This window comes from Tetrahymena thermophila (assembly GCF_000189635.1).
Source record: "Tetrahymena thermophila SB210 genomic scaffold scf_8254598, whole genome shotgun sequence".
In the NCBI taxonomy this organism is placed as follows: Eukaryota; Ciliophora; class Oligohymenophorea; order Hymenostomatida; family Tetrahymenidae; genus Tetrahymena; species Tetrahymena thermophila.
In genome coordinates, this window is record NW_002476369.1 from 25,677 (window position 1) to 44,233 (window position 18,557).

The 18,557-nt window shown below is 24.5% G+C and overlaps 4 protein-coding genes across 4 annotated transcripts; 1 reads left to right on the forward strand and 3 right to left on the reverse strand. All coding sequences in view use genetic code 6, as the record gives it.

Moving 5' to 3' along the window:
- Positions 1–1,684: 1,684 nt before the first annotated feature.
- Positions 1,685–4,018, forward strand: TTHERM_00752080 (hypothetical protein; the record flags this gene model as incomplete). The annotated part of the gene is made up of 1 exon (XM_001018307.1): positions 1,685–4,018. One exon carries the CDS (start codon positions 1,685–1,687, stop codon positions 4,016–4,018), a length of 2,334 nt encoding a protein of 777 aa, XP_001018307.1.
- Positions 4,019–4,736: 718 nt separating this feature from the next.
- On the reverse strand, positions 4,737–9,388 carry TTHERM_00752100 (cyclic nucleotide-binding domain protein; the record flags this gene model as incomplete). Its single annotated transcript, XM_001018309.2, has 6 exons — positions 4,737–7,169; positions 7,536–7,646; positions 8,382–8,848; positions 9,068–9,136; positions 9,195–9,318; positions 9,374–9,388. 6 exons carry the CDS (start codon positions 9,386–9,388, stop codon positions 4,737–4,739), a joined length of 3,219 nt encoding a protein of 1,072 aa, XP_001018309.2.
- Positions 9,389–10,902: 1,514 nt separating this feature from the next.
- Positions 10,903–11,313, reverse strand: TTHERM_000752101 (hypothetical protein; the record flags this gene model as incomplete). Its single annotated transcript, XM_012798181.1, has 1 exon — positions 10,903–11,313. The coding sequence occupies one exon, from the start codon at positions 11,311–11,313 to the stop codon at positions 10,903–10,905; it is 411 nt and encodes a 136-aa protein (XP_012653635.1).
- Positions 11,314–11,879: 566 nt separating this feature from the next.
- TTHERM_00752110 (REJ domain protein) lies at positions 11,880–17,977 on the reverse strand (the record flags this gene model as incomplete). Its single annotated transcript, XM_001018310.2, has 6 exons — positions 11,880–15,287; positions 15,338–15,545; positions 15,795–16,290; positions 16,359–17,328; positions 17,431–17,728; positions 17,775–17,977. The coding sequence occupies 6 exons, from the start codon at positions 17,975–17,977 to the stop codon at positions 11,880–11,882; spliced, it is 5,583 nt and encodes a 1,860-aa protein (XP_001018310.2).
- Positions 17,978–18,557: the final 580 nt, after the last annotated feature.

Consider the following 18,557-nt stretch of genomic DNA (forward strand, 5'->3'; position numbering starts at 1 on the left):
GATGTGATGAATTTATATAATTTATTACAAATACTGTTATTTGAATCTGAAAATATCACTTTAAATATGCCAAACAAAAAAATGTATTATTTTATAAATAAAACGCTGACTGTATATCTAATTATCAATTCAAATAATTCATTCTCACACTAAATTTTAAAAAATTTTAAAAAAAAAATCTAAATTTATAGGCAACTTCTTATAAATACTTAATATTAAAATAAATTATTGCATTAATTTTAAATTTATTATTTATTTTTTTATAATTTATTTATTAATTATATAGATATTCCAATTAAATTTCAAGTAAAGTACAAGATTAGATTTTTCATTGAAATATTTTTAAACAAAAGAGATAAATTAAAATTTCACTAAACTAATATTAAAATAGAATATTGAATATCATTAATATTATTTTATATATTTTTTGTGAGGATTACTAAAATATGACAATTAAAAAGCTAATTAATTAAGTTTAAAGTAAAATTATTAAATATAAACTTTCAAATTCTTCAATAAAATAATGATGAGTTAAAGTGAAAACTTACTTAATAAAGATATTTGATTAAAAACTTGGATTTCTTTTTGAAAAATTAAATCTTTGATTTCAAATTTTTTATTTTTTTGTTTATTCTGGTCAAAATATATCCTTTCATTTTTTATTTTTTTAAATTTTCTTTTGATTTTTTAAATTATATTTATTATTTTAGTTAATATATGTTTTCTACTCAAGAAGTAATTATTCAAATACAGCTAATATAAGATAATTATATTTTAAAAATATCCTTCAATAAATCCTCTTTGAGATATTAGAGCAAAAAAATATTCATTAAATTATAAGGAAAGATTATGTTAGAATTAAAATGAGAATTGAAAAAGTGATGGGAAAAATAATTAAAAAAATAGACAGTAATGATTTATTTTAATTAAAATTCATTCTATTTGTTTGATTTTTAAAATTTGTAATTTTTTTAGAGTTGTTAAATGATAAAAATAAATGCTTAATTGAGCTATTTTTTTATTAAAAATGAATATTTATTACTACAAATATTTTAATATATTGAATATAAAAACTAATAACTAAAAATCTATTCTGAAAAACAATCTAAGGTAAATAGTTGCTTTTATATACAAATAATTAGCTTTATAATTTGCAAAATATTAACAAAAATGAGTTTTATTTAAAAATAAGTATTAATTTATTAATAAAATTCAAAGTTAATATGCAAATTTTTTTTATAATAAAGTAAATTACTTCTAAAATTTGCTGGTTAATAACAGAGAAAGGGTTTTTAAGCACTAAACTGATTTTTGTTAATAAAAGGGGAATATTGATCTATAATAAAGACCAATCTTGTTTTTTTATGGTAAAGATGAAGAAAAATTAAAATTGTAAAAGGAATTTTAAAAATAGATGAGAGGGCGGATGTTTGAATGAAAAGATTTTGAATTGATTTATGATAGAATGCCTAAATGAAAAAAAACTAACTAAAAAACAAGCAAAAAACAAATAAATAAATAGAGAAACAAACAAAAAAATAAACAAACAAACAAGCAAAAAAATAAAAGAAAATAATAAATAAACAAATAAGCGCTATCAAAAAATAAATCAAAAATTATATTGATATTATATCAAAAACAAAAAATAGAGAAAGGTAATTTGAGATAAAAAGTAAAAAGATTAATGAAGATTAGTAAATAGAGAAAAGCAAGTAAAGGAGTGAAGGAAATCTTAGCTTCCTTCTAGCCTTAAAAAGCTAAAAAGATTACAAAGGCTCCAAAAGTGAGCTAAGGGAATGCCTCCAGACCTTCAGCTTCAAAGGCAAGTAATAAAAAATAACAACTTTCCATTAATTCTAAATAGGTCTAAAAAAATAAAAAAATCAATAACGATAAAAAAAGAAGTTCTTCTAAGGAAGAAGAAGCAAAATAATCACAAAATCTTGCACAACATCGCGAGTAGTCTAAAAAGAATAAGAAGAATGTTGATTTTTTAAATAAATTGAAGGATGTTTCTTCCAAAATTAAAAAAGCTGCTTCTCTCAAACAAAGATCATAAAATACAAAATAAACAACTTCTCCTAAACAAAGTAAAGCTGCAAAGTAACCCGTTTCTTCTCAAGACAGCTCTATGAGAAAGTCTAAGAGAGACCCTAAGCCTACATTCAAATTGCTTGAGAACTCTGTTGTCAGTCTCTCTTCAGCCAGCAAGAAAAATTCTTCTGTTTCTTAAGCTTCTGCTTCTTAATTAAAATAAAACTCTTCCAAAAAGCATGAGAAATAATAAGATTAAAGCAAAAGATCTGTTTCAAAAACAGCAGCAAACAAGGATTCTAAATCTAAAAAAACTAGCCAATCAAGAGAACCTAAAGCACCTGCAAATCAAAGAAAACAAAGTTCTAGCAAAAGTGAGCATAACTCAAAGAAAGAAAGAAATCACAGCAACTCTAAGGAAAGAAAAAGTGATGTTTTTGCTCTTTAATCCCACACTAGATCGAGAAGACAAATCAAACTGACTGAAAAACTTTTGGATTTGTAATAGTCTACTAAACATAAATCTGACAAGAATGTAGGCTCAAGGGGAAGTTCAAGTACTCAGTCCAAGTCAAAGTCTGCCAATAAACAAGCTAAGAACACCTCAGTGAGCAGAAGTGCCTTAAAAAAGTAACCTGCTTAGACTTCAAGCTCTTCTGTTGAATAAAAGAAGAAGGTTATTAAATAAGATATTAAAACCTAATCAAAAGATAGATAACGCTCAACTGATAAATCTGCTCGTAGATTAAAATCTGACGAAAAAAAATCATCACACCCATCAGAAACAAAGAAACTTCTTGCTAAATCACCAATACAAATCAAAAATAATAAAAAAAGCACTGATAAAAGTTAATCAGCTTCCCACTTAAAACATGAAAGCAAAGGTCACTCAGATGCTTAGAAGAGATCCTCAAGCAGATCCACTTCATCAAATATCAGAAAGAAATCATCATCAAAGCCTATAAGAGAGTTGACTCCACCTCAAAAAAAGCAAAGTGTTGTCGCTCAATCAACTACTGAAAAACTATAGCGCTAAAGATAAAGCTCTGCTGTTTCATTGAAAAAAGAATCTAATAAATAGAAAGAAGAAAAGAAGACAAAGACTCATCATAGTAGAAATGAATCTAAATCTTCTAAGAGATCTCATTCACCTTTAAACAAATTAGTTAATTAAAAGCACAGCAAGGATGTTTCAACAGACTCTCATTCAAAGAAAACAAAGGATGTATCAATTGTTTCTTCCCACTCAAAGAAAAATAAAGATGCCTCAGTAGACTCCAAGATAAACAGTAAATCATAAAAAAGTAATACTGATAAAAAATCAATAACTCCTCAAAAGAAATAAAGATAAAATCGTCATCAAGAAAAAGAAAATTCAGCTGAAAGATCTAGGTCTCCCTTAGTAAATAAAAAGAAAGAATCTCAAAGAAACAAATCTTCTAAAATAGAAAAAGTGATTCACTCTTCCCCATCTAAAAGCGTTTAAGCATCACATAAAGCTGAAAAATCCCATTCAAAAGAGAAGAGAAGACAATCTAAATCAACAAAAAGATCCTCTTCTGCATCCTCTTCCTCCCACTAAGTCAGCTCAGTATCTTTCTCTCCCAAAACTAAAAATGTTAGCAATAAACTTTTGAGAATACTTCAAAGCATCGAACAAAGAAGTGCAAGCTCTTCCCAAGGCCCTAAATCTATTTGGTAAAATAAACAATCTTCCTCTGCAGAAAGAAAGGAAAGCAAATCTTCTACAACCTAATCTACCTCTTTATCACACTCCTCAATAAGCAGCTAATCAGATAAACCTAAAAAGAATTTAGAAAGTTACAATAGAATAATTAGTCAACTAGGAATTAAAAAGAGAATATCTAAAAAAAATGATACTTTAAACAGCAACAATAAATCTAAGAAAAAACACTTAAAGAAAAGTAAAAAAATAAAAACTAACTCTAAAAACTCAAGCAGCAAGAAATCAATGAAACATTGATTAAAGTTTATTCAATGATTTATCTGAAATTTATTTGGCTTTATTTTGTTTTAATTATTAAGTAAATAAATTAATTTATTAATGGAAATGCTTGACTTTCCATTCTTATTTCTTAGTAATGAGTGTTATCTATTTATTTCGTTAATTAATTTATCAATATAAACTTAACTAATTCATTATAAAATCATCAGTTTAATTTCAAATCTTACTACCTTTTTATTTGTTTACTCCTCTCATCAATCCATCCATTCTTTTAAATCTATATTTTTATACATATATACTGTGTTTTTATACTTTTTTGAATTGTGATTTATCAAAAAAATCTATCTATATACTATGTTAAATTAAAAATTTTTTTTTTATTGACAATAGTCTGTTTTTTTATTTATATTGAAAAATTACATTTAAAAAAATATTTTAAAAATAAAATTGGAAATTAATTTAGAATTAGCTAACTTAATTTTTAGATTATTTACATAGTTATTTATGTATTATGCATTTACAAAATGGTTAAATTAAAGATGAATTTAATTAAATAGTTATTAATTATAATTCACTATTTTATTTAATATATTTTAATATAAAAATTTATGAATGAGTATTCATTTTTATGAATGAATTTGTGAAAAAATATCAATTAAATTAATGTAATTTGAAATTTTCATCTAATTTGTTTGTTTTTTTTTGTCAGTATTTACAAAAATTATCAATAAATTGATCAAATATTTTGACTTGAAGATTAAATATTGATGACTATTTTATTGTTGTTGTTGTTAGAACTCGAGTCACTTGTGCAAAGACTAAAATCACTTTTTCTTAGCTTGTTGTTATTATTTAAAAGCATCAACTACTTTTAAGTTTGAATTGGTGAATTTAGTTCTGAGTAAGCTGTGTTTATATCGGTTTGGCGAGAGAAAATAGGAGAAGTTTAATGACTGCTTGGATATATTTAGAACTAGGCTTTAATTGGAAGCAGTTTTTGTTTGGGGCTTTTAATTAAAGTTGATTGGCTGTCTCTGAATATGTCTTTAGTGGATTTAGTTGTTTTTGGATTATGGTGAATAGCCTCGTATATCCTTGCATTTTGTTTAGATATTTAGAATTATTTATCTAATTTTAATTCAGCTTTTTTAGCATTTGAAGCTTGGTATTCTATTTGAAACTTATAAAGATTGCTCTTGTTTGGAGATTTAGAAGAAGAGGGATGATTTTTTGCAATTGATTTGTTTGCCTGCTTCTAAGGGGTTTTTTGGAATCGTATTTGTTCATTTAAATATTCACTTGATTTCTTTAAAGAGTCTACTTTTTATGGATCTAATAATTTTATATTGTTTTAGATAATGCAACTTATACTTCTATAGCTTAGATTGTTATTTTTACAATCAGTTGATTTATGTATGCTGTTTGTATGAGGAGGATCTGCAGTTAGAGGAGGAATAAAGTTGCTGTTATCAGAAATACCATTTAAAGGTAGATTCATTAAGTCTATCTCGTTCTTTGAGTTTTTTATCATTTATATACTGGGTATTTAGTTAAAGGATTTGGAAGGAATTAAATTAGAATTGTTTTGTTGATATAAAATTTATTAGTCATGATTAAGATAAATTGAATTTTCTATTTTATTATTGTCTAGGGGATTAATTTAAGGACTATTTAAATATATATCAGGAGTATTCTGTTTTGTGTAAGATTGTATCTGATTAGGAATGTATTCATTAGAGAATTAAGTATTATATTTATTATTTGTATTGTTATTATATGTCTAGCTGTTCGTTTCGTAGTTTGAAATGAGATTTGCATCATCTTCACCTTAAATCTTTATTTTGTATGGAAGTTATTCATTTGCTATTTATAAAGAGTTGTAATAAATCTGCTAACTTTGGCTTTTTCCACTTTTTTAATATTGTTTTCTCATTTGTTGAATTTTATTTTCTTCTTGTTGGTCAGTTTTTATTTCAGTTTAGTCAATTAAGTCGTTGTTGCTTCCTCTAAAATCAATTTAGGATTAAGAAAGAATGTTGTATTTTGTGCGTCTGTTTTCCTGCTAAGAGTGATTAGTAGGTAAGGTAATTTTGGTTTATGAATTTTATTTAGTTAGATAGATTCGAGACATGCTTTTGTGTTTTTTAATTTCTTTTTCATCATCTTCTCCGTCTGGGTTGTCGTATTGTTTTACGAAATTAGGAGGTCTCATGAGAGTTTGTTATAACTTCAGTTTTTGAAACTTTTCACCTGAAATTTAAGGATTTATCAAAGGTGAAGAATCGTAAGCAGAATTGTTCATTTTATTGAGAGAAGGGAGATGAGTTTTGCTTAGATTCTTCTCATTTTAGTTGAGAAACACTTGAGATTTATTAATTTTATGCAAAGTTGGAGAATATTCTTGTCCATCAAATTTTTGGAAGCTAGAGAATTTTTAGTATTGTTATGATGGTAATAAAGATGAGCGAATTTCTAATTGAGATAAATCAATTTGAGATTTGGAGAAATTCTAAGAAGAAATCATTAAATTTTTAGTTTCTTTTTTCTTCTGTTTATTGACATGTTATTAAAGCATTTCTAAGAAATGATCTTTTAAAGCGCTTTTATCTTTAGCATTTTAGATTTTAGACGGTGATTAAACTCTTGAAGGAGAAAGAGCTTGTTCTTCATCTTCCTTAGAGTTATTGACTTGAATTTCATTTTAACTTTTAATTAAACCCTCTTCTAAAAAATTAATGTCTGGCTGTGAATTTTCTTTGTATTTTTTCTTTTTCTTAGCTGGATCTTAGCCAGTTTGAATCATTTCTTTTAAATCCGAAAGAGATTGTAATTTAAGTTACTACCTTCCCTATTAAGTTCTATAAATCTTTTAGAACTCCGCCTATTTCTTGAAGTCTTTAGGATCATCATAAATAAAATTTTTATAGTTCATAATCTATTTTGTAATTGATTCAATTTTTTCTTTCATTCTCTCATTTTTAATAGCTAATCTCTCTTACAAATAGTTCAGAGCTCCTTCTTCATGCATGATTCTCAGTTCAAAATCTCTCTTCTTAATTAAAATGCATTAACCCTAAGCACTGTTACAAATAGCAGTGCATTTTCTATAATCAACTCCCTCCATAATCTCCTCATCACCAAAAAGCTCTGGATTTGTATAAACCGATATCTATATAAATTAAATAAAATAAATTCACAGCTTTTAACATAAATTTAAATTCTCAATTCTCAATCAAAATAAAAATTTTTATCATTTTTATAGAGTAATTTTTTCATATTAATTTTAAAAATCGTTCTAACAAAAATATAAATTATTGCTAATTTTTGCTATTTTTAAATGAAATCTTTTTATTTTTTTTATTTTACTAAACTTTAAAATTTTGCAATTGTTTAAATCATTTTGATTGCTTTTACTAACCATTTTTCAAATTTATTTCATATTATGCTCATTCATATTTAAGTTACTCACTTATGGGTGTTTTCAGATTAGAAATTTTTGGATTGAATAAGAATCTTTGTTTTTTAATTGATTTACCTAGAATTGCTTTGAAGCCTTTTTGTTGCTACCCATAAGATGTCTGACTTCCTATGAGGATGTCTTGTAAAGGTGATCGCATGAATCGTCTTTATAGAATGACTTTTCTAACTATTTATTAAATTACGTTAGATGAAATTATAATAAATAATTAAGAGAAAAAATTAGTTCGCTATTTTGGCAACTCAGTTTTTGAGAAAATATATCAAAAATTTTAGTGTAATGCGGGAAGATAAGGAATGTAAAATTTAAACAAACAAATAAACAAGTAATTAAATAAAAAATTAGTTGCTCCAGTATAAATAAGATATAACTTAATAATCAAAAAGGTTTAAATATCAATTTAAATTAATTTTTAACATTTATTTGCTTGATTAAAAGTTTAAATTTGTTTTTTGTTCTCCTCCAATTTCATCAAAAAAATTGAAGCTTTGCCAAAATTATTTATAACAATCAAAAAATTTCTGAAGAACATAAAAGATTTCCATGACTTTTTTTGTTATTTTAATCAAATATTCGCTGTATTAAGAAAATTTGAATTCGTTATTATGAATTAATTTATATTAAAACAAAGGATATTTTTTTGTTTATTGTATTGTAAGGAAGACTTACTTACTTATAATTATAAATATATTTGTAAATTAATTGGGGATGGTTCGATTAGTCAATTAATTAATTGATTTATGTATGTATGATTGATAATTTAAATAAATAAATGAATGTATCAATGTAAGGAATTGCAAAAAAATAAATAAATTCTTCCTGATAAATCATTTTTGCGCTGATTCAGTTTTCTTGATTGCTATTTAAAACATAAATTGCTAATGTAAAAAAAGTATTAATTACCACAAACTCTCCAGAAACAATTATGTACACAGCGAGGGGTTCTGATCCTTCTTTGTAGATTCTGTCCCCCTTTACGAAGTTTACTCGGACGGAATTTAAATAGAGGAGTTTAACTAAATTGAAGTTCCAACCTTTGAAGAAGGGAAGACTAGCAAAAAAGCCCATTTCTTTAATAAGTTTTTCTTCCTCTTTTTCCTTTAATATCTCATTAAATTCCTTTTTATCAAGAGTTGCAAAATGGCAATTGGAATGACAAATAATACTAGCTAATCTTGGCTTGTTGTTCATCAATGCAAGTTCACCAAATCCAGTTCCTGCATTCAACTCTTTGACACACACTAAATCGTTATCTATTTAATTTGTATTTTCTTATTAATTATCTTCACTTTCCTATCTCTTTTTTGGAAGTCTTATATAAACTCCAACAGTCCCTTCTAAAATTAGATAAAACTTCGATCCTGTTGTATCTTTTTTACATTATTTAAAATAAAATATTTCAATTACAGCTAAACAAGACTTTATTATTTTTAATGCAAGATTTATTCAAACTCTCATTAATTTTATTTATTTAATTCTTTTCTTGCACAAATCGATTTCTAGTTTGCTGAAAAGAATCGATCTAACTCATTATAATTTTAATCTAAAATGCTATTTTTCAGTCAATAATCAACTTGTTATTTATTTACCTATATGGAAAACTACTTGGTCCTTCTTCATGTACTGATGCTTCATTGAAACGCAACACTTGTTGTGAACTATATTTAAAATGACAATCTTAATTATGATGTTATCGCTTATTTGTTTGTTCATTACTATCTGTATCTCCACTGTCATTATATTATTTGAAAAATTAAATGGATTTGGTCTCGTTTTGCAGTAAAAATATGTCCCTGGGAGTTCTCTTTTGAGGAGGCTTTTGCAGAACTTCTAAGATATTCTAAAAATAAAAAAATGTTGAAGCGATACATTCAACTTTCTAATCACAAAGTTACATTTATGTGCTGCATCTACTTTCTATTTTTTAATAAAGTCTATTAATCTCTATGTGTTTTTCTACTTTTTTGAAAAATATTAATAAATTGGCAGCCTTACTCTTTCTAAATTATTTTATGAAAAAAAAGCTGATTTTTTTTTTTTACACTAAATTGATTGATTTTATATTAATTTCTATCAACCAGCCATTAATATTTATTTATTTATTAGCACAACTCTCAATATAAAAAGCGAATTTTGATAAAAACCCACTCATAGACTTAAAATCTAATCCTATTTTAACTCTTAACTCCATATTTTTTTCATCTGTATAAAATAATGCTAAATAAGAATATTTATTTATTGCTTTACATTTTATATTTCCTCATTTTTCACTGATTGATTCATTCTCTTTCTTCCTTTTTCTTTCATTAATATACTATTTATCTATTCAAAACATTAAGATACTTCATGGATACTTTTAATTTGATCCTTACATAAATTATATAACAAAAATATTAATTAATTAATTTCTTTATTTAGATACCAAAAAAAAGTAAAAAGAAAGAAATAAATAAATTATTATTTAAGAATGACTTATTAAGAATTACTTGTTGTTACTAAAATCATCTTAATCAAAGCGAGATTTGAAATAGTACAATTCAATTTTTAAGTATCCTATTTTTATTATAATATACAGTAAAAAATTTACTTTAAACAAACTCTGATTATTGTAAACGCCAAAAAAACTAACCAAAACAATTAATTTAATATCAAAAAAACTTATAATAGCAATAAAAATTTTCATTGAGATTATTCATTTTATTGCTATTTTAACCAACAAGTTTTTAAATAGATTATTATTTTCATTTTAAAATTATATTGTAGAATATTTACTCTATTTAGTGAATTAAAAGATCATTAAATATATTTGTTGATGATTTCTTATAGATACCTATTTAAAGCCGTGTAAGGGCATTTATAATTTAGAATTCAGAAGTAATAAAATTTATATTTGCATCTTCTTATTTTAAAAGCTATTTTTGGGATTTAAGCTTGCTAGTTTTATTTTCATCTTTGTATTATTTGTTTGAGTGATGCGCTATTTATTTAGAGTATTTTATATTAATTATAAAATACTACATTGAATCTTTGAAAGTATGCCTAAATTGCATTCATTAATATAGTTGATTTAAAACTACTAAATAAGTCAATTATATTTAATTACTAAAATTTAAATTCAATTAATTCATTTTTTAGCTTAGCTAAGCCAGTAGAAACAAGAAGCTAAAGTAATAAGATTTTATTGAATAAAATATATAATAAAAATCATATGTGCAGCATAAATCAATTTTTTAGTTGGATCAGGAATATTCAATTTTCATATAAATTTTGCCCTTTATCCAACATAAAAGGTTTTTATAAAAATGAATTTAAAATTTAATTATTTAGTTTATTATCTTTTTATTTGATTTATTTTTCTTTCTAATTTTTATTCTACTTGTGTTTTTTTTTTCTATCTTTCTAAATTTAACTCATTTTTTTATTTTCAAATTTTTCTTTTGTTATCATTAATTAATTCATTTCTTGTTATTTCATATTTTTCTTCATTTTATCCTTCTAACTAACTAATTAATTTATTATTTACTTTTTCTTAAATATTTAAAAAGAGAAAATAAAATTGGTGATGAAGGTTTATTAGGCTTAGCTTCTGCTTTAGCAAATTGCACTAACATCTCTAATCTGACACTTATTCTTCGGTAAAAATAGTTTATTTGTTTTGGTTTGTGATATTTTTATTTATTAAAATAAATTAAAACAAAAAAAACACTCTTAATTTGTTTGTCTACTTTTATTTGATTTATTTTTATTTTATGCTACATTTTGTTTTATTATTTTTAAATATAATTTATAAATTAAAAATTTTATTTATTTTATTTTTTTAGTATTTTACTTTCATTTAATATAATATAAAAGTAAAAACGAAATCAATAAATCATAATAATTGAAAGTAAAAAGAAGATGTCTTAAATCAAAAAGATTAGTTCTCTTTACAATAAATTATTGAATAAATATTTAATATTTGAATAATAGAAAATAATATGTTTTATAATATATTAATTTGTATTTTTCGATAATTTAACTTAAAATATTTATAGATTTATTATTATTTTTATATTTAAAATTAATTTTCCACCATACATATATAAAGTAAAGTGTAGAATCTGTCTCAGCAAAAAAATAAAAAAATATTTATCCTAACCTCTCCAATTGACGAAACAAACCTGTTTCAAAACTTTTTTTTTATTTATTTTAATTTTTTTATATTATTCTACTATGTCTATATTTCTAACTCAAGAAATAATTTTCTGAAAATAGCTATATAACTAAAGATAAATTTTTTTTTTTATTAATTTTAAGTGATAAAAAGTGGATATGATTATTAAAAATATTTACAAAATTATTATTTATTTTATTATAAAAGAATACAATTAAGAATTTAAATATAACAAAAAGATAAGATAATCAAATAGATAAATTTTAAATGATTTCTTATAAATTTAATAAGTTAAACAGTTTCACAATTATTTTTATGGTTTTAGATTTATTCAACTAATGTGAAACAATCAACATTTTTAAAATGGAGACAGTAGTTCCAACTGCAACAAAATCAACTGCAACCATGATGAAAAATGATGTTATTTTATTATTTGAAGAGGGAGCACTCTGTCCACTGACTATAGACAAGATTACATAATAGTAAAATAAACAAAGGATTATCATAGAAAATGTAGAGACATACTTTCCAATTTTTTTGATTTTGTGTGTTAATTTGATAATTCCTAGACTGACTTGCAAAACAATTGAATTCAATATAGAAACCATAATCATTTAAGCTTCATTATACTGTTGGCTAAATATAGTCGATATACTTAAACAGTGAATCATTCTGATATAAAAAATAGTGAATCTTATTGACCTTGATAATACTTTATCATATAAAAAGAATATGCTGAAGAAATCATGGAAAACTAAAACTCTTATCATTATTGGATAGCTCATATACTTTTCAATAGTTAGTTAATTCTCTTTTTCTTTTTTCTCTTCTTCAGAGTTTTTATTAGAATTTTTTTAGTTAATTTCATCTGTAATTATTTATTCGTCTTGTGATTTTTTCTAAGTTATTTCATTATTTTATAAGATTTATTCATTTGATATGTTTGAAGTTAATTTAAAAGCTGTTTCTTTGTTTGCATTTTTATTTTATTCTGTGTTAATTGATAAAAAGCTTTTTTTGTCTATTTGATTGCTAGTTAGATTTGGTTCTTTGTTAGTTTAGATATTTATATTGTTTAAATTCTGTGATAAATTATCTAATTTTGATTATTATTTAATCCTTAAAGTATCATCTTACAATAAATTTTTAGATACTGAAGATATCTTAAGACCATGAAAATTTTTATAACTTTCAGCCTATTTTTGTTGATCTTTTTATAACTCAAAATCTGACAAAGAAACTGATCGCTTTGATTAAAGTTATCTACTAAATTTCTTTGATATAGCTTCATTAACTTGATCCAACTGTTGATGATTTTGAAGTTATTGTATCATCAATGGCTACTGTTGTGGAGTTTGTTATTGGTTTATTGAAATATAGGACTGCCTTTAGAATTCATCTTAGTGGTTTTAGTCGTTTATGGGGGAAACTCTTGACGAAGCTTTGTAAAATTTAATTCCTCCTTAATATTTTTTATCTAGAAAATTTCCATAAAAATAAAGTCCAAATTAAACAAGAGTCAAAGTGCTCAAAAACCAAAAAATTGCAAATTTATAAAAATCTGAAAAATTGCTTATGTTTTCAAATCCTTAAGAGCTGAATGCTGTTTTTAGGTTTTTGTTATCTAAAAGTGAACTTAAATCATCTATGATTGTTGTAGGATTCTATTTCTCGCAGTAACAATAGTATCCATTGATAATTTTGTTTTTTAAAGTTTCACATCCTGAAGTTGACCATGAAGTTTTTTATTGTTAAATGCAAGACATGTTACTGTTGTTTTATGAGGTTTTAGCATTAGGGAATTTAAGCACAATAGATGCATTTAAAGCTTAATTAGCATTTGTATTTTTATTTGTAATGTTAGGCTGAATTACTTGATTGTAAGATATTTTTAGTGTAGGGTCTGCTTGTTGAAGCTATTAAGTGTAATTTTTAAATTCAGGGGTTTCTTTGTAAGGATTTTAAGAAAAAACTAAATTAGCTGCATTATAAATATTTGTTTAATTTGAAGGAGGATTACTGTATATTTGCATGTATTATTAAAGATTTTTATCAGTAATTAATTAGCAATCTAAGTTAATCAGATTTCCAGAGAGTTATATTCCACCTTAGTTTGGAAGGGTTTAGTCGTTGAGTTGATTACAAATTGAGTTTGAAATGTTAATCTAAGTTGGCAACAAATTATAAGATATGTTTTATGTAGTTGAATTGATTATTTTAAAAGAATCTACTAAATTTTATAGTTAAATATTGTTGTCTTTAGCTAATTAGTTAGTTAAGGGTTATTTTTATAGTTGTTTATTCACTTAATCTAAAACACTTGAAACTTATGTGTCAGATTAAGCTGGTAAAGAAGATTGCAGTTAAGATATCACTTTGTTTGAGTAAGTGTACAAAAACGAAGACTTAGGCAGCAAGTTAGTCTGAGCTATTAGTTACTCTATGATCAATATTTTCCTTTAGTTAACAGATGATAAATTGAATAGAGGATTGCTTTTTGATATTTATTCACCTATAACTGATAAATTCAAAACTATTTATGAAGTTGGTTACTTTATATTCTTGGAATTAAGAGAATTATCAATAATGTTTAATAAAGTTTATTCATCACAATTAAGTGGAGAAACTTGAACTTATACTGTGCTGTTAAAAACACCTAACTTAGAATCAATTGCTTATGCCATTATTGTAATTTTTCCTTCAGGAAGGAAAGTATATTTCTCATTAATAATAGTTTAATCTAAAATTTACCTTCTTTTAATTATCTTTGGGTTTTATACTTCTGAATTTAAATCGTCTTAGCTAATGTAGTAGAAAAACTAGTAAGTAATAGGTAAATTATCAGAGCTGCAACCAACCATTTTTATGTAAAAATTAGTAATAAGAGCTTCGCCAGTTGAAGGAGTAACACTCAATAAACAATTATTAGGAGGTAGATTCACATTCAAGTTAATTATAGACATGCTTGGCATCAAATAAACTGGATTATAAACAGTGAATCTTAACTAAACTATTTTGTTAGAAGATTGAACATTAGAAAAATAATCCCAAATTCTAAGTTTGACTTCGTAGAAATCAAATTTAATAACTCCTTGCACATCATCATCATATATTATAGCTCCAGCATATGTGAGAATATCAGATGAGACATTAGCACCATAAATTAATTTAACTGTGATGTCCTCATTTAAATTTACTGTTTCAAGCTATGATGGGTTTGAAAATATAACAGTCAAAGGAGGTAAGTCAAATTCTGAAAAACTTATTAACACACTTGATTAGCTCTTTCGTGAATCTTTAGTACCTATTAAAGTGAAATTTAGAGTTTGATAAGCCTAAAATATTTTCCCTGGAACAGTAATTGATAATCCAGTTTACTGAATAGTATAAACTTATTATTTTTAGTTATAACATTGGTAATCTCCCTTATTTACCACAATAGATTGACAAGACCATAATAAATTAATATCCTAAGCAGCTGTCTAATCTTAAAGCTCAAAATCTTAAGCTATTCCCTAAAGGAGAAGAGGTTACTTATAATTAACAAGCTAAGTAGATCCCCCTTGTACCTTGATAAATAAATTTGTGAGCTAAGGTTAGATTTATAAGTTATTCTAAGCACTCAAAGTCTGATCACTACTTAAAATTGCTATAAACTATCAAAAAATATTAAAATAAATAAATAAATGTTTAAATCTATTATTACATTTAAATCTAAAACACTGCTGATAGGAATCTAATATGGTTATATATCAACCTAAATTTATGCGTCAGAGAAAGATTAGTAACTTTAATTTAATGTAGGCATTGTTTAAGACTACAATGAAATGTTTAAGGGTTCTATAAACATATTAGGCCCATTCTGATCACACGTTTACACATAAAACGAATAAAAAACAGATAGACTGTTATATCTATTATTTATTTATTTAAATAATTTTCATTCATTTATTTATTTAAATAATTCATTCATTATTTATTAATTAATTAATTTGTTATTTTTAAAAGGTAAAAAATTAATTTTTTAGTAAAGCAAAAAATATTTTTTTAAAAAAAGTTAAATATTTTTGAAAAGCAGCTAGAAAGAATTTGCAGTAATTATTTAATATTTTAAAAAAGAGGTAGTTAAATATAATTGAATTATAATATGAAATAAATAATACCTGAAAATTGGAGGATATTAACTTTGAATTGTAGATATAACTACCTGTTTAAGTTTATTATACTGTGTTACAAATTTTTAAGTGTCTTACCAACTAACTTTAAGAGAATATGAGAATTACATAGTTATTAAAGAACTTGGTGGTATTAGATATTTTTCTATGATTAGTGTTTAACTTTTTTAAGTATTTGCTGTTTGAATGATTTAATCTACCTTAGATTAAATTGAGGCATCCAGCAGTGGCTCCACTTCAATGCTCCATTATAAAGAAAGGAATCCTCTTTGTGCATCATTTTATGGTTAAACACTGAATTATATGTCATTACATGTATTTTAAATTTAATCATATTAAAAATCTAAATAAGGATTCTAATTTCTGAACTAAGAAACTTTCAGTAAATAGAATGTATCTATAAATGTACTGGAACTTACCTAGTAAGATAAAATTCCATTAACTAGAGAAATCTCATCATTTTCTTTTATTATTGAGTCATTACCTATTAGCAATATTAATTACAATTTTAGGTAAATAACAACATTTTTAAATATTTAAATAAATAAATACTTAATGTGACTACAATGAAAGATAAAACTATTTTGCAGGTGGCAGTTTTACCAATATCGCTAAGTGTTGGGTTTTTAAAAATTTAATTGCATTATAAATTAGTTATAGGCTATAAATTCACACCAAAATCAATTTTCAAAGTAGGAGTTTTATTATCTAGAATAGCTTGTAAAACAGCTACATTATTGTAACTGCATTCAAAATAAAGATCTCTAATATCAGCAGTGTTTCTACATACGCACTTCCCATTACTTATTTGTCTGGTTCCATAACAGTCTAAGCAAGTATTTTAATTGTTGTATGGACAAGATTTACAGGTTTAATAGCAAGTTTAACATTCTGGAACTATGTATTGTTTGCACTGTACGCATTCGAAATTGGATAATTACTTTTAATAATTATTTGGACACCATTGATAGCAATAGCTACCTAAACTAAACCAGTTTGTTAGACAACTTGTGCAATTACTCTCTAAAGCCCTTGAACATGATTGGCAAGTGGGATCACATTAGTTGCAATTACCGTTAGAGTCTAAAAAGTATCCTAAACTTGGACAAGTGCACTAAAATGTTGATGAATTAAAAGTAAATGGACTAATGCAAGTTTTACAGTTTTAAGGACCAGTGCATTCTAAGCAGTTAGTCATACAATTTTAGCACTAAAAGCTTGAGTCTCTGTATTGGTTGGAATTACATTTAGGCAGACATTTTAAAGCTAAATCAACGAATTCATATCCGTCTTTGCAAACTGTGCAATCTTAACCAGTAGTGCAAGACAAACAATCTTGAACACAGTTTTTACATGTCTAGGATTAGCTATATTAATCAGGTAGAGTGGCATATTGATTTGGAGCACATTTTATTTTACAATATTTCAGATTAGTTGTTGGATTGTTATCTATGTAATAACTGGTCGATAAGCAAGTTTTACAATTTTGATTGTTATCACATGAAGAACAATTTAATGGGCACTTTTTAGATCAAAAAAATAAGATTTATTGAGTTAATTAATTTCAACAAAATGCAAGTATAAATTCAGTTTTTAGTTGATAAATGAATGAATGGTTGTTTACTTAATAATTGGCATAGACAGTTACGTAACTCACTGATTAAACTGATACTAGCTCATCAGTACTGCAAACCATAGTGAATTCAATGTTATTATAATCAAAATTAGTCACTCCGCTAAACGAGTATTTATAATTGAAAGTGTAATAATTGCATCCAGAAACAGGACTAAATGTATCGATTTGTAGCTATTGAGTTAAAGTGTTAACACCATCTGATAACTCAATTGAGTTGTAGTTTAACTTTTAAGGTGCAGAAGCATAGTAAAAGATGTAAGAAATGCTTATTTCTTTTATTTATTGTCTAAAAAAAGAACTTTAAATCAAATTATCCTTAATGAAATACTTACTAAGCTGATAATGAAAGTCTTATTCTACTAGTTCCTCTTCCTTGTTTATGTCCTATAGTGTTAAATTACTAATCGCAGTCTGTTACAACTCTTATAGGCTGGTTAAATCCATAGTCGCTAACTTATTAGCTTGTATATTCTCCCATCGTTTGAAGAAGACATCCATAATCTAATTAAGAACAATAAGTAAACAATTCATACATATATGATGAAAAAACATACTTTAATAGCCCGTCTACTATATAAATGACTAATCAGTACAAATTTGCTCAGCTTTAACGAGTAAATATGTAACTAATAAAAAAAATTAAAATCAATTTATGTTTGAAAAGCTCAAAAAAAATTAACTTACTTGTAAAAAATTGATAAAGCCTTCTAATTATTTATTAACTCATGATTCTTGTGGATTTTAACGTTGTAATTCTTATTAAATTAATAATTAAGAATCTAATAATTTATTTAGGTCAAAAATTCAATAAATCTATCGATCTGTTTTTATTCATACGATTTCTAGTAACCAGAATTAAAATTCAAAACCAAAAAATTCACATACATACATACATACAGCCCAAAATAAATTAAAATTAAAATTTGATTTTTCAAGCTATTGTTTTTGTAAATCTTTAATCTAAAAAATCCGATTTCTGTCTGAACAATAAAACAAAAGCGTTTTAACTAAACGTTCTATTACTTTAACGAAAATTTTTTTTAATTATTTGCATAACTCAATTTATTTTTTCTAAAAAATTAATTTTTTCATATGCAACAAATTATAGAAGCAAT